The sequence below is a fragment of the Cyanistes caeruleus genome, chromosome 6, assembly GCF_971803275.1.
Source record: "Cyanistes caeruleus chromosome 6, bCyaCae1.hap1.1, whole genome shotgun sequence".
In the NCBI taxonomy this organism is placed as follows: domain Eukaryota; kingdom Metazoa; phylum Chordata; class Aves; order Passeriformes; family Paridae; genus Cyanistes; species Cyanistes caeruleus.
Window position 1 is genome coordinate 33,124,965 of NC_141706.1, and position 13,977 is coordinate 33,138,941.

The 13,977-nt window shown below is 47.1% G+C and overlaps 3 protein-coding genes across 7 annotated transcripts in view; 1 reads left to right on the plus strand and 2 right to left on the minus strand.

The window, feature by feature from the left end:
- Positions 1-46: 46 nt before the first annotated feature.
- Positions 47-7,173, minus strand: LOC111930084 (acyl-coenzyme A thioesterase 5-like). The gene is made up of 3 exons (XM_023927924.2): positions 6,636-7,173; positions 3,590-3,792; positions 47-2,765 (listed from the first exon to the last, which is right to left on the minus strand). Exons 1-3 carry the CDS (start codon positions 7,171-7,173, stop codon positions 2,190-2,192), a joined length of 1,317 nt encoding a protein of 438 aa, XP_023783692.2. The 3' UTR covers positions 47-2,189.
- A 43-nt stretch (positions 7,174-7,216) lies between these two features.
- The window catches only part of NUMB (NUMB endocytic adaptor protein), a 119,640-nt gene continuing 112,879 nt past the window's right edge, over positions 7,217-13,977 (plus strand). For 2 of the 5 annotated variants that reach the window (XM_086891862.1, XM_086891878.1), the window contains exon 1: positions 7,320-8,044. The gene's annotated coding sequence lies outside the window, so the exon portion shown is untranslated. Of the gene's footprint in view, positions 8,045-13,977 lie in introns of all 5 variants that reach the window. The other 3 variants (XM_086891865.1, XM_086891883.1, XM_086891848.1) reach the window with 3 other exon arrangements.
- Positions 7,364-13,894, minus strand: LOC147652578 (acyl-coenzyme A thioesterase 1-like). Its single transcript, XM_086891892.1, has 3 exons — positions 12,734-13,894; positions 10,905-11,107; positions 7,364-9,161 (listed from the first exon to the last, which is right to left on the minus strand). Exons 1-3 carry the CDS (start codon positions 13,719-13,721, stop codon positions 8,556-8,558), a joined length of 1,797 nt encoding a protein of 598 aa, XP_086748018.1. The 5' UTR covers positions 13,722-13,894; the 3' UTR covers positions 7,364-8,555.

The window sequence follows — 13,977 nt, forward strand, 5'->3', positions numbered from 1 at the left end:
AGTTGTCTGGTTTTCAACAGGTCCTTCTCATTCACAAAAAAGGCTCTTCACAGTAAAATTACACTGGTTTTATTTTTCCTTCTTTTAAAACAAAGTATCATTCACTTTTTCAAACAAATACGTAACATCAAATTCTTACACATGGTTGGTTGCTTTTTAATAAAGGATGTGTTTTACTTATCTTTCAAATTGCATATATCACAAAGTCTAACGCTGAATTATTTTAAAAGCTTGTGCTTTAGAAATGAAGTCTGAGAACTCTTAATTTAGCTGTGTTTGTTTTTTTTTTTATTTATTTACAACTTAACATTTACTTCCTGAACCTCCAGACTGCAATCTTGCATAGCAATGCATGTGCTGAGGTAGGACTGCAGTGTGGAGACACAGGTATTGGCACTGGAAGAGTGACAGAACAGGGATAGCAAAGGTGCTACTCTTGCACAATTAACAACAGCTCCAACTACTGAAGAGACACAGGATGAGGCAGGAACCTTCACACAACAGACAACCCTTTCTCCTACAGCTGCCACTTGAAATGAGTTTGGCAAAAAAGGCAGGGTGACAGGTATGGGTGGCACCAAGGAGCACATCACAGCAGGCTCTGGTCCTGGACTTCTCGGGCTGCTCGTGTTAGCAGAGGGTGCAGGCAGCAGATATGCCTTGGAAAAAGCCTATTCAGCAGGCGAGGGAGTTTAGAGACCAGGCATGAAGAAATCTTGTGTGGAGTTAGCAGGATGGAGCTTCTCTTGTAAAGAATGGATGGATAAATTGTTCAGTTGACATTGATTGTGTGTGAAGAACATGTGATTAATCAAATTATAAGGAATAATAAGAGTTGCAGAAAGCTATTGAGACTGAGCAGCAGCATGACAGTTAACTGGAGAGAGATCCCTGAGAGCAAAGCAAAACTGAGTACCACTAAAGAGTTTTCTATCTTCCTGGACAGTTCTCAAACCGGTCTGACAAAATGACTTTGGACGGAGAAATTTTGTTGATAGAGGCCCTCCTTAAACAGGCCTTCAGCACTGGCACCATTTCAGCTAGATCCTCTTGAGAGATCAACTAATTTAAGAAGAAGTTGTTTCTTTCTACTTGAATGGTGAGGGGAAAAAAGGCACTAGCCAAAAATGAACTTGGATGAAAAAAAAAAAAAAAAAATCTCAGGCAGTCATGGAAAAGCTATCCTAGATTTAGCTTTGGGTGCTTTCTTTTGGAGGGCATTACTAGTTTGGTATCATTCTGAGTTAATCATCACCATAAGGTGACAGCTTTTTAGTCAGTTTAAATCTATGGGCTAGGTTTTCTGTCTCCCAACTGCTTCCTCCCTAAGAACAGCTGTCAGCATCTGTTGACATCATTACTAAAGAGTTCCACAAGTAATTAATACCTAACTTAATGGCTGTATTTAGACATGCTCTAACCTATCCAACAGAATCTTAATACCCTGAGTGTCAAACACCAATCCAAGACATTACAGGGACAGGTACATCCCCAAGACAGTGCTAGTACTGCCATTCTCTTTGGATGACAAGGAAGAGTACTCATCATTTTCCCATTCAGCACATAGTTCTTTTTGGAAAGAAACAGACTGTGTCACCAGAAGACCACAATGGTAACTATATGAACCTCATTTTAAGTAGGTATCTCCAGCTTCATGTAAATGGAAAACATTTCAAAAATGTATAACAGCTGTAAATATGAGAATTCTGGGATAAGGTAGCTTAGGACTGCCAGAGTCATTCTCTGAGCCGGAGTCATTCATGATTTGGCTATCTACATTTATCATCCGTCATTGCCAAGGTGTGATCCTGTCTGTCACTGCTGAGGGTGCAGGCTACCTGTTAACATTCTCTGAGGTATAAATACTGCAAGCAAGGAAGTATCTACTACTCTCTCCAGGTACTTGCTTCTTCATATCATGACCACTTTGAGCTGTCAAATTTGCACTGTACTGCAGCCTGCTTGTTGTTTCACATCTCCTCTATTTACCTAGTTAAATTAACTTAGGCTGCTCCAAATAAATCCCTTTCTTTTTACATTTATACTTGTAACTAAGTAGTCATTTGATTATTTTCATATTTCAAGGCTTGTCTCAGTCAATCCCTTCAATTCACCAGTCATCACCGGTCATTTTGGTGGCTCAAGTTCAGTCCTTGCAAATCTGCAACAGCTTCCATGTGCTTAAGTGTTCATCCCAAATGCAAGTGCAGAAACTCCTGAATCTTTCCCCAGGAGTGTTCCTGTGCATGGGCATGTGCTTTGCTCTCTCCACCCCCCAGAACAGGCACCCCCAAAACACGATCCACAGCTACCCGACAAAACGGAGTAAAAGAAGGATCAATTCTGTGACCTGCTCCTGGATAACTCAGGAGTTTAAAGTTCTCTTTCCCATGCTGGCGTAGACGCCTGATTGCCAACTCAGCATATAAGGAGCTCTTCCAGATCCGATCACCTTCCCCTACCACTAAGAGAAAGTGACCTTCTGCTTTTTCAATGGGGATCACACTAGAAGAAGTAGCAGGATTTGTTGGGTCATCCAGAGCTTCAAAAATGTCAAATATACCAGACTGAGAGACATTGACTTTCTTCATATCAAAACGCAGCCCAGGCAGAGTCGTCTCACCATAATGGAGGTCTGCAACAGTGTTTGAACTACAGCCAGAGACGGAGACAGCAGCCACTACTTCTGGCAGGAAGGTGATCATGGAGAGTGCTAATTCTGCCCCCTTCCCAGTCCCAATCACTCCAACTCCTGGTCCTTTCACCTTCACATAAGATAGGGAGTGGAGAAGGGAGAGATAAATTAATAAAGGAAGCATACATTATAATGGGATTAGCCATTAATTGACTTTGGAGCTGTTTTATTAAAAAAAAAAAAGTTAATTATTGATGTAACCTTCTGGAAAGTGACAGTCGACCCAAACTCCTCCTCCTAACTCGTCCTCCTGTTTACAGTCTTATTTTTCAGAGACACCCAGGGATACCAAACCCCACAAAAAATGCAGACAAGCACAAGGCATGTCATCACTCAATCCTTACCAGTCCCTACTACATGTATTTTCTCATTTTCCTTAAAAAGGTAACAGGAAATTCAAGCACAGTCTACTGTTTTGCGTGTCTCAGGAAAATAAAGCAACCTCACACATTACATCTGAAGGATCAGATAAGTAGCATTTGTCTTGTCTTTTTCTAGCCTGGAAAGTAAAACTGAAATCAATATTCCACATCATCAAATCCATTCTTTCAACTACTATTGAGCAGTGTCATATCTCTTAAAATGAATTGCTTTCATCTAAGAAAAAAACCTAAACAAACCAAACATTTTTATCACCACTGGTCCTGTTTGGAGGATACTCCAGCATTCGCTATCCTACTGATCAGCAATCTTCTAGCTCCAGCATGAATTTAACAGACACTCTGAGCTGGAAGAAATTCACTCTACCCAGTCATATGCTTAAGTAACTACTGGGCCTAAGCTTGCCCAGCAGAAACTGATACTCAAATATCAGTTTCAAAAATCACCACCACCACCATTTAGGCATAACTGCTAAATCCTCCCTAATCCCAAGAGATCTCTCATTGCACTCACCTTTGGGTGACGCCGTAGGAATCTTGCTGCCTCCTCAAAGTACTCAAGTTTTAATTCTTTCATGAACCTAGGAAGATCTTCAAAGTCAAAATATGGCAGAGAAAGAGCAGCAAAACCATGGGTAGCCAGGAGACTGGATCTGAATTCGATCAAGCCTCCTTCATCACCATACATGTCAATCACTCCTGGAAAGGGACCATCCCCTATATTAAAGAGAAGGGATACAGAGAAGTTATCAAACAGGACACAAAAAACCATCTGGAGAAGAGTGAACAACAAAATACAGAATGCTTGAGACATTTTCTATTAATAGTCACTATTTTTCCATTTGCACAGCAGAGATTTAAGAGAAGCAGTGTGGTATCCCACTTCAGCTACTTCAGACTAAGAATCAGTCCAGGTCCTTACATTCCTGTAAAAATATGTGAAGTCACAGGTTTAGGTTTAAAAAAACCCACCAAACCAAAACAAAGCAAACCAACCAAAAAAAACCCAACTGTTCTAAATGTATTTTTCCATGGTCTTAACCTCCTGCCCTCAGACCAATCATACACCAAGTCAGCTATTTTCCCACAGTCACATCTTAATTAGCAAAGTGCAAGCCTACGAGTAATGAGGCAAGAGCATTGAGCCCTTGAAGTAAATTCTACAAAACTTACGTAAACTCTGGAATAAACTGCACTGAGCAAAGCCCAACAAAGATAACCCATTGTTAAAATCAACTGGACTTGCTAGCTCTATCTCAACATCAGAACTGTAAGACTTGGCAGGAGAACTGCTCCTGCAGTTGCAACAAGATGGAAGGCAGAACTGAGAGCTGGATGGGTGTGGTTGTGTGTGCAAGACTGATTACAGATACATGTACATGTGCATATGTGTGCACAGTCTGTCTCACCAAACTACAGAAATAATCAGAACCACAATTTTAAACAGCTGTGCTTTTGCAGCTAAGCTCATGTTGTAACCAAGCCAGGAGATCTTAGGTTAAAAGGCTAAAGATGCTACTTAGTGGAGCTTTAAAGACCCCAAGCAAGCAAATTTAATTTTTTTTTTTTTTTTTTTTTTTTTTCCCCCCTGGCCATCAGATGTGACATCTGATGTGCCCTGATCCAGCTCACTACAACCATCTCAGCACAAAGAGGACACGCTTGTTGCAAGAGCATATCAACTCTCTGACACTACCTGTACATGCTAAATAAAAGGTCTTTGGCATTTCAACATATTTGAGAAAAGGAAGTTTTGTATATGACATGTTAAATGGTGGAAACCTCCTAAATTAAAGCATTAAGAAGTCAGAAATGGACTGAAACATGCTTTTGGGTTCTTACTTGTTCAGTTTTGATCTTTTCCTCATTGAAGTTCAATATTCTACTTGAGAAAAAATATGTTGGGATAAATTTATTATAATGTCATGATCAGCAGTAACCTTTAGTTAGCAGCAGCCAGCCTAGGTGGCAAGAAAATACATATTCACTCATCACTCCTACCTGGAAAGCTTTCTAGCAAGAGCATGTAATCAGAACATAGTCATAAATTAATGTGTTTCTCTCTCATGAAGACTTTAACATGCACAAGGATCCTGGACCGCCTCTCTGATTGCAAACACAATGTCCAAGTATATGGTTCCTGCAGAGCTCACTAAAAAGCAGGATAAAATGGGCTAGACAACTTTACCAATATTTAAAAACAAACAAATCACATCTGTAACTCTTATGCCTGTATTGAGAAACTGCTTTCATATTAAAATTACATCATAAGCCCACTCATGTCCTCCACTTTTACGAAGAATGGCTCATATTTAAGATTCCTATTTTAAAAATATTAACTTTTTTTTGTCCCTGGAACAAAGAAGGGTATGGTCATAATGCTGTAACTGGATGCTCCATCATGAGGGATGGCAATATCATTTAAGCAATGATTCCAGACATTCCCACACTATTACAATGCCAGATTTTCTAAAGGGGAAAATGCAGTTTCATCTTGCAGATCTCTGGATTCCCACTGAACTCAGCAGGAATCAATCTCATCCTCTAAGACAGGATAGATCAAAACAATGTCTCAGAGATGGAAAATCAGCATGCTGACTAAACATCTGAAATTCAAAGTTCAATCTCTGTTGTTTTTTTCCTCAGTGGACTTTGGATCTTTATCTAAATGGATAAAAAAAATCATTGGTTTGGAATGAAAATACTTAATAACTGTAGTGATACTTACGGGAGTTGCTGAATCAAGTTTTAAATGAGAGGTAATGCAGAGGGCAGTTGCAGTACCCATAACACTCAGGGAACTACAAGAAGTTTAACTCATAGCTCAAGTGTACAAACACTATCACTGGTGTAAGGTTTCATTTTCCAACACCACTCACAGACCATCATAGTATCACACCTCATAACGGTAAGCAGAACAGGAAGAGTTTGCTCATAAATCTATTTTGCTTTTATACCACAAAAGTAGTCCAACTACTAACTGTAGTAACTCTGTAGTAACAGAGGTGACATACAAGTATTTTCTAGAATCTCATCGGCTGCTCTGCTTCCTGGCTTGTGTTTCACAGGGAAGAAAAATACCTCTTTAATTCAGCCCTACTTAGTGTAAAATCCTTGGGACATTCAGCACAGGCTCACACAATGAAGCGCATCGGCTTTCCTGGATGTTAGATTCTGGTACTCCAGAGCAAACATAAAACCTCCTGAAAAACCACAGGCCGAGCACGGCAATGAAGTAAACTCTACAACCCGTGTTCTCCTTCGGCTTCGGCCCGTCCCTCAAGAGCCGCCTCCCCGTGCCAGCCCTGCTCGGTGCCGCCGAGAAGGACCTGGCGGGGCGGCCACGAGCGAGCCGGGCCCTGTCGCGACAAGCACTTGGGATATCTCCTTAGGAGTTGAGGGCCACCTGTCTGCAGGGCGCCGTTCGGCTGCTAGGGAATGCCGATTCCCCGGCTGATAGCCTCTGCAGGCGTTTATTTTATGAGACTTCCTTGCTCTGGTCAGAGAAGGCGGGGGGTCCCGCCGGCCTCGGGGAGAAGGTCTCGGGCCGGGGCACTCACCCGGCGGCAGGAAAAGGGAGCCCCTTACGACTCCTTCCTTCAGCCGGATCCTCCGCACGCCGGGGGCCATGAACCACCTCTGCACCTCGGCCTTGGCCACCACGGGCCCGGGCATGGCGCCGGGCGGGCTGTGGCCCTGGTGGACCAACACCTCCACCTTCATCGGGGCGTCGATGTTGAGGGGAACGAGCCGCTGGTACGGCCTCTCCATGGCGGCGGGGGCCAGGCTCCAAAAGAGCCCCATGGGCTCCACGCCGGTGTAGTCCCCGCCGTGGGAGGCGTCCGTGCCCAGGTGCAGCTCCCCGCGGCCGTTCGCCCGGTAGTGCGCGCACGACTGGAAGAGGCAGCCGCGGTCATCGGCCACCAACGCCCGCAGGGTCACCGGCTGCCCCGGGCTCAGGCCCGCCACCCGCGTCTCTACCCGCTCGTCCGCCGGGCCGGCGGCGGGGGACACGGCCAGGCTGGCGGCCCGCCGGGCCGGCGAGGTGCGCAGCAGGGCCCGCGCCGGGACGGCGGCGGCAGCCAGCGCTCTCCACATGTCTGCGACAGCGGCGGGTGCGCGCTGTGGCCGCGCCGCCCGCAATATCGGTACCGCGGCCGCCGCCCCCTCCAGGCGGCCCCAATGGAGAGCAGAGCCCCTCCCCGCCCCCTAGCTCCGGAAGGGAGCCAGCCCCGGCCGCTCCCGCCTCCCCCATACCATCCAACGGACTGGAGCAGCGAGCCGTGGGTAGAGGTTAAAGTTTCACTTTAATCCATTACAAGTACAGTGGATGCAAAACGCAAATGGGCCTGATGCACAGGCGACAGCAGAGGCCCGATACAGGCTGGAGGCACTGGCGTGTGCGAGTTCGGGAACACGGTGCAAATGCGCCGGTAACACCCAGCGCCTTCTCCTTCAGCCCCACGCTTGGGTGCCAGAAGTTACTGACGATGCCCGGTGGGGCCGAGCGCTGACCCCGATGTGCAGAGAGCAGCGGGCGCGCAGCTGGAGCCCCGCTCCGCCATAGCGGGCCGGCCGCCTCACGGCGCCTTCCAGGCCGCCTCAGGGCCGCCCCGCTCTCGGCCTCCCGGAGCCGCCGTGCCAGCCCTTCAGCCGGGCTGTTCTCAGGAGCCCTTAGGAGCAGGCAGCTGAGAAGGCATTTGGGGAATGTGCAGGCAGGCAGCTCCAACAGCGCTGCGGATCTCTACAGCTACACCCAGCCATGCTGAGGAGATACCCGTGAGCGGCTCCAGGATGACATCTGACAGGACACGTTCTGTTGTTTCTTCACGCTTATGAACTTCCACAGACTGTTAAAAGTCTTATTTCTACTGCATAAGCTCAGAACGTCACATCACGCTATGGGCTGTTTGTTGCCTATAAATGTGAAGTGTTACCTGAGTGTGCTGGCACAGTATTGCTGCTTTTGGTAAGTGAAATATTAGATATTTTTAAGGCATTTGTATTTTAGTGGTTTGGGAGAAAGGGAAGGAGCAACAAAGGAGGGAGAAGTGCACAGGGAGAACAGAAAGATTACTGGAGGCAGATTACTGCTTCCAGAAAAACTAGAATACTGGAACTAGAACACAAAGCTGGGCAATGGCATACATTTTCTCTGAGAAGGCCAAGGCATGTTTTCATTCCGATTTTCAACTTGGATAAGTTACCTACAACTTCAATTCATCCTCAAAACACACACAATCTCACCGCCATTTGTTTTCCACAGCTTAAAACCCTGTACTACATAAAACAGGAGGCCAAGACCTCTAACCAAGATTAGAGGAGTATGTAAAAAGGAAGCTGCTTTCTTGCTTTCCCCCACCATCACCCTCCAAGAAACTTAATAGCTTATTCTCTAATGTTCCTTGTTATGTCTGAGCCATTTAACAAAACAAACTTGAAACACCAGGATCTTCATCTGTAAAGTAACCTAATTTGTATCAGAGCTTACTGGATGTTCCAGATGGCTTGCCTGTGAGGTGTTTATGAAAGAAAGCTTGGATCTGCTGCCAAGCATCTATCTGTGCCTCACAGTGTGCCTTGGGCTCTCCTCCCCACATCACAGGCTTGCCAAATAGCAGGTGCATTGAGGCTGCACACATCGGGAAAAAGGGAGGTTCAATGTAGTGTCCTGCTCCAGGATAACAGACTATCTCAGGCTTTTCTTTCCCATGAGCTTGCAGACGTTTGCTCCCCTCAACTGCAAAGAATTCACTTTTCCAGTTGTGATCATCCTGGCCAACAATGAACAAGAAGCAACATTCAGCCTTCTCCAAAGGGATAAAGCTTTGCTGGTCAGGCCCTTCTAGTGGGTTGTTCAATGCATCAATAATATCAGCAATCCCAGACTTGCTGACCTTGATGCGTTTTAGGTTGACACCAAGGGGTGGAATGGTGATGTCCTTGTAATGGAGCACTGCACCCACGTTTGCCACTGAGCCATTGATAAGGGCAGTGGCTGTGATGCCCTTTAGGAAGGAGGCCATGGAGACACACAGGTCACCCCCCTTTGAGTGTCCAAGCAAACCAATTCCTGGACCTTTAACCTGGAGGTGAGAGAAGAGAAACCACAATAATGAACCATGGCATGCCACTTCTTTAATATGTTGCCATATTTGCAGCTGTGTCTGTCCCAGATTTGGAGCCCACCTATAGGCATCTGAGGTCCTGTGTGCAGCGTCCATGTCTGAGGGATCCTGGGAACTGTTCTGTGCTTGATTTATGATCCTAAGCCCTACTGAGACTGTGGCATAATCCTAACAAAGCTACAAGGTTCAGTGTTGAAGTAGAGAGTACAGCTGTGCTTGCAAATGTGCAGTCCCAGATTCACTTTATTTATAATGCAATTGAGAGAAGAAGAGGGAAAGAGCAGGGCAGGGGAGACCTCCTCTGCAATTGCCTTCTTTCAATGCAAAATGCTTACACTCAGCAATGACTATGATATTGTCATCACTTATGTTAATGCATTTCTAGTATTTAAGGTTCCCCTATTAAGAAGCTGACATGGGGTAGCAGGATTCACATGAACTGGTCTCCTACTTCCCTAGAATGTTTGGTATTTAACTCACAGGAAGTAGTCTGAGGTAGCTTACTTATCAAAATTTGTCTTAAAAATATAACCTATTAAAACCATTTTTCTAAGACAATTGTACAGTCCCCTGGAGTCAATCTAGACTAGGTTACCTTCATTTTCTTTTACACAAGGCAAATTAACTAGAATAGAAAAGTTAAATGACCTTACTGTGTGCTGAAATTCTGTAAGGATACTGGAAGAAGGTTAGCAAATACCACAACTCTTCAATATCCAAAGACTTTTAGGGGCAAATAGGCTCTGAGACAGCATCAAAATTTAATACCTTCTGTATCTTATCACCAGTGTAATAGGCTTCAAACCCACTGACTTTGAAATATGGGAAGGGTGAAATTAGAAAATATGGCTGAAACTTTGCAACACATTAAAAACACAGTGAAAATAACAGTGGAGGTGCTAATAGGAGAGAATGGCACTGTATTGCTCTCAAGGGGAAAAAAACGCAAGGAGGAAGTAATTTTCAGATTTTTTTGGGCAGAGAGGGGCATGAGCAGTTAAGGTTGACTAAAAAGCAGCCAAGACCTTTAACAACTACACTTATCTTTCTGAGGTTGAGGAAGGTAGTTATTTTCATTCTCCGGAAAAACCAAGTGTTGGTTTGTGCAATTCCAGCTACTGTCACTCACAGCTACTTATAAGGAGATGAAGAATTGAGCAGGGTTCTCTTCCAAGAGGTGCTGAATTAGAAGGATCTCTAAGTGCACAACTAGCTACTAACACGCACACTTATCAAATACCAGCATTTGGAGTGATTTTAACAGCTTATAAAATATGAAGCCTCAAATGTGTATTGGCGGACTTCCTTGAGTTTCCTTGGTTTCCCTAAGACCTGGACCACAGATGGTTATGTGCTCCACAGCTGAAAAGGACATTCTACAGAGCATAAATCTAAAATCCCCACTGTAAGTCCAGTAAGCCTCCAGGCAACTAGCACCCTAGTTTTGACACTGGGTTGAGTTGAGTAGAAATTACCAGTATATGACCAATGTGTTACTGTTTTACCTGCCCAGTTCAAAAGGAAGAGTTGGAATAACCTGCCAGAGAACCATTGTAATGGGAGTTAAAGATATAAAACAAATTAATAACACCCAATTCAACAGCAATGCTATTTTAAGTACAGCAGCTCTGCCCTATCTGCAGTCTGACACCTTCTAACTAATGAGAGTTCACTGTAGTGAAAGTCAATGAACAAACCAACCTGTGTGTGTTGTAACATATAGTTTACAGCTTCTTCAAAATATTCCAGGTGGAATTCCTTCATCCCTTTGGGGAGATCTTCATAGCTGTAGAAAGCCAGAGCCAGCACAGCAAAGCCATGGTTGGCCAGCAGGCATGCCCTGTATTCAGGGAGTCCTCCTCCAGTTCCATACAAGTCAATAATACCCGGAAAGGGGCCACTTCCTGAGAAAGACCACATAACAGGACACATTAACCCACAATTCTGAATTTATATTCCAAATTCATAGGCCTGGGGATGTGTCTTTTAAAAAAAGGAAAAAAAAATAAATTACAGCAGCAGAATGATATTGAGGGTCCTAAATTACTTTGACAGTTTTAATGAAATGGCCTCATTGCTGCAAGATTAAACTACCACAAATTAGCACGTCTGCTAATGTTTTAGATAACATCAGGGAACAGGCAGCTGGAAGAGATCTTTTGACAGTCACAACTAGTTCTCTGTATCATGTAAATTCACTGCAAACATATCAAGTTCTGCTTCAAAAATACTCAGAAGGCTTCTCCTTAGATAATTTCTTAGAAGGCTGATCCAAAAAAATCTCATCTTCTGATGGTTCCAGCTTTTCAATTTTAGTGTAAATGCACCTCAGTCGTTTATTCTGGGATTAAGAGAAGAAAGCATTTGAAACCAGCCTTGCTTACCTAGTAAGGGAAGCATTTATGTTAGGTTCATCATGGGACAGGGACTGAAGTCCAGCACTGAGAGGGATTACTGCAAAGTACTAACAAAGTATGGAAAGGAGGAGATCAAGAGGGAGACTTCCATTCCTGCTCAGGAGGAAGGGTGAGGCTTCCCTCGGGTGTCTGCAGATTAACATCCAACGTGGGTAACAAGCGAGAACTAGAACCTCCAGCCTCAGAAAGACAGATGAAGTCAGAGCCCAGGGCACTGGCTGGCACAGCACGTATGATTTTAGCACTGCCATGAAAGATTTATATGGGACAGACAGGAAAGAAAGGGGAGAGGGGAAGGCGCATGATACATAGACTAGCTCCCTGAGTACATGGGGCTCCAGAGACATGCTTGGTGAAAACCTCTGTATCACAGGGGAAAGGAAAGGCGGGATGTAGTGGGGGTGTGGCTACTACAGAACCAAGGGAATGCAAGGCATGAGGTTTCCTGCAGAAAACTAGCAGAAATCTGGGAAGCTGATGGAAGGACAACACAGCATTTGTCAGGCAATCTGAAAACCTCACAGGCTCTTTTCGTTTTTTTCCTGTCAAAAATGCTGCCCGGGCAAGTATGTCTAATGTTTTCTGCTCACAAACAGGGAAGAAATGGAGACAAATGTGGCAGCAAAAGGCAACTTGGGCTACAGCAACTAGGGCATTACAAAGTTCAGGATGTGTGGAGAGGCTGGAAAGGGAAGCCACAGGCTTAAACTCTACAGTTTATGAGAGCAGTCTTCCACTTACTCAAAAGAATTACCACCTGAATTTCCTGGAAAACAGCCAAGTAGAGGAAAGGTACCTTGAAAACTGGCAGACTCCACCTCCCATAGCTTTTGTGAACAAAAAGTTTACTGTGGATCAGTGCCTTCATGTCCATCACCACATGCAGCTGCTCTGTGTGAGGAGTACGAGCAGCAGATCTAAGCTGGTTGGGCTGACCTGGCCACTCCTTGAGGAGTGTCCTCTGCCTACTGGCGAGACACGTTCCCCCTTGTCCTCTGCCTGGTACGGCGTTCCAGGGGAGACTGGAGGCGGTCTGGATCCCGGCCTGGGAGTGCGGGGGCAAAATTAGAGGCAGCACCGTGGGAGAAGGAGCCCGGCACGGCCGGTACTCACCGGGGGGCAGGAAAAGCGTCGCCCGGATCCTCCCCTCTCGCACCGGCACTCTCCGCACCCCGTCCCGCAGGAACGCCCGCTCGTGCTGCGCCTGGGCCAGGAGCCGCCCGGGGCGCTGCCCGTGGCCCTCAAACACCTCCAGCTGCAGGAGGAAGGGGCTCTGCACGTCCCGCTTTACCAGCCGCCAGAAAGGCTTCTGGGGCTGCAAAGCCCAGAGCAGCCCCATGGGCTCCAGGCCGGAGAAGCTGCCTCCCGGCAGCGCAGGACAGCGGGCGAGGTCCAGCTCCCCGTCGTCGCCCGCCTGGTAGCGGGCACTGGCCTGGAAGAGCTCTCCGGTCTCGTCCCGCAAGGACGTGCGCAGCGTGACCTGCTGCCGCGGGCCGAGGCCCTGCACGGCGATGGCCAGCGGCTCGTCGAAGAGGCTGCGGGTGGCGGGCGACAGGCGGATGGAGGGAGCCATGGACGAGAGTCCCTGGGCGGGGGCTGTCCCGGAGCTCCACGCGGGGCTGCGGCTCCGAGGGGCTGCAGGACCGCAGGGGCCGGGCCAGGGCAGTCGCTTCTGCCAGGCGCGGGAGCTGGCCCGGCACAGGCAGCGGGCACTGACCTGCCACATAGCTCCTGCTCGCTCCCGCCTCTGGGGGCGGATTCTGAGGCAGACCCTCGGAAGCAGGGCCGGGCTCGGGCCCGGAGTGCCGCTGGCACGCCCCGGCGGGGAGGAGCAGGGCGTCAGCTCCCTTGTCCCGCCCGCCTGCTTCACTCCTGCGTGCCTGCCTCCTCTTCTGTCTTCTCCCCCCCCGCTGCCTTTCCCGGCTGTGGGAGGGTTTATCCAAAGGCTGCCTAGTTCTTGAAGTCCGTCTGGGCTTTGGCGAGCTCCTCGGTGACCCCCCGAGCTGTCCCAGGCTATGCGGTGGCTGCGGGCAGGAGACGTGGGGAGAGGACAAGTAGATATGTTGACGAGCCACCGAGCAGAATCGCAGTCGGAACTCATCGGACAGGGAAGGGCCGGAGTGGGACAGAGATGGGACGGCCGAGCTGTGCTGTGCCGCTCAGCCAAGGGACCGCAGCGAGGGCCAGCCCCAGCAGAGGCGGGGAGAAGCCACACCAGCACTAGCTCGCCGTTGCTTCTTGTCTCCTTGCCGGCTCTGTTTCTCTGTTCGTTACCCCAAGGCATAAGCAAGGTGGGTTATGTCTCCACCAGGCTCTGCACGGCCTAGGCAGCTGCACAGCCAGGTGTATTAGGAAGA

Coding starts and splice junctions, on each gene's coding strand:
- LOC111930084 (XM_023927924.2), bottom strand. CDS start 7,173: ATGTGGAGAGCGCTGGCTGCCGCCGCCGTCCCGGCGCGGGCCCTGCTG. Junction 3,793..6,635: donor CTCCCTTTTCCTGCCGCCGG/GTGAGTGCCCCG, acceptor TCTTTAATATAG/GGGATGGTCCCTTTCCAGGA. Junction 2,766..3,589: donor TCCTACGGCGTCACCCAAAG/GTGAGTGCAATG, acceptor TCTTATGTGAAG/GTGAAAGGACCAGGAGTTGG.
- LOC147652578 (XM_086891892.1), bottom strand. CDS start 13,721: ATGAGTTCCGACTGCGATTCTGCTCGGTGGCTCGTCAACATATCTACT. Junction 11,108..12,733: donor GACGCTTTTCCTGCCCCCCG/GTGAGTACCGGC, acceptor GGTCTTTCTCAG/GAAGTGGCCCCTTTCCGGGT. Junction 9,162..10,904: donor ATATGTTACAACACACACAG/GTTGGTTTGTTC, acceptor TCTCACCTCCAG/GTTAAAGGTCCAGGAATTGG.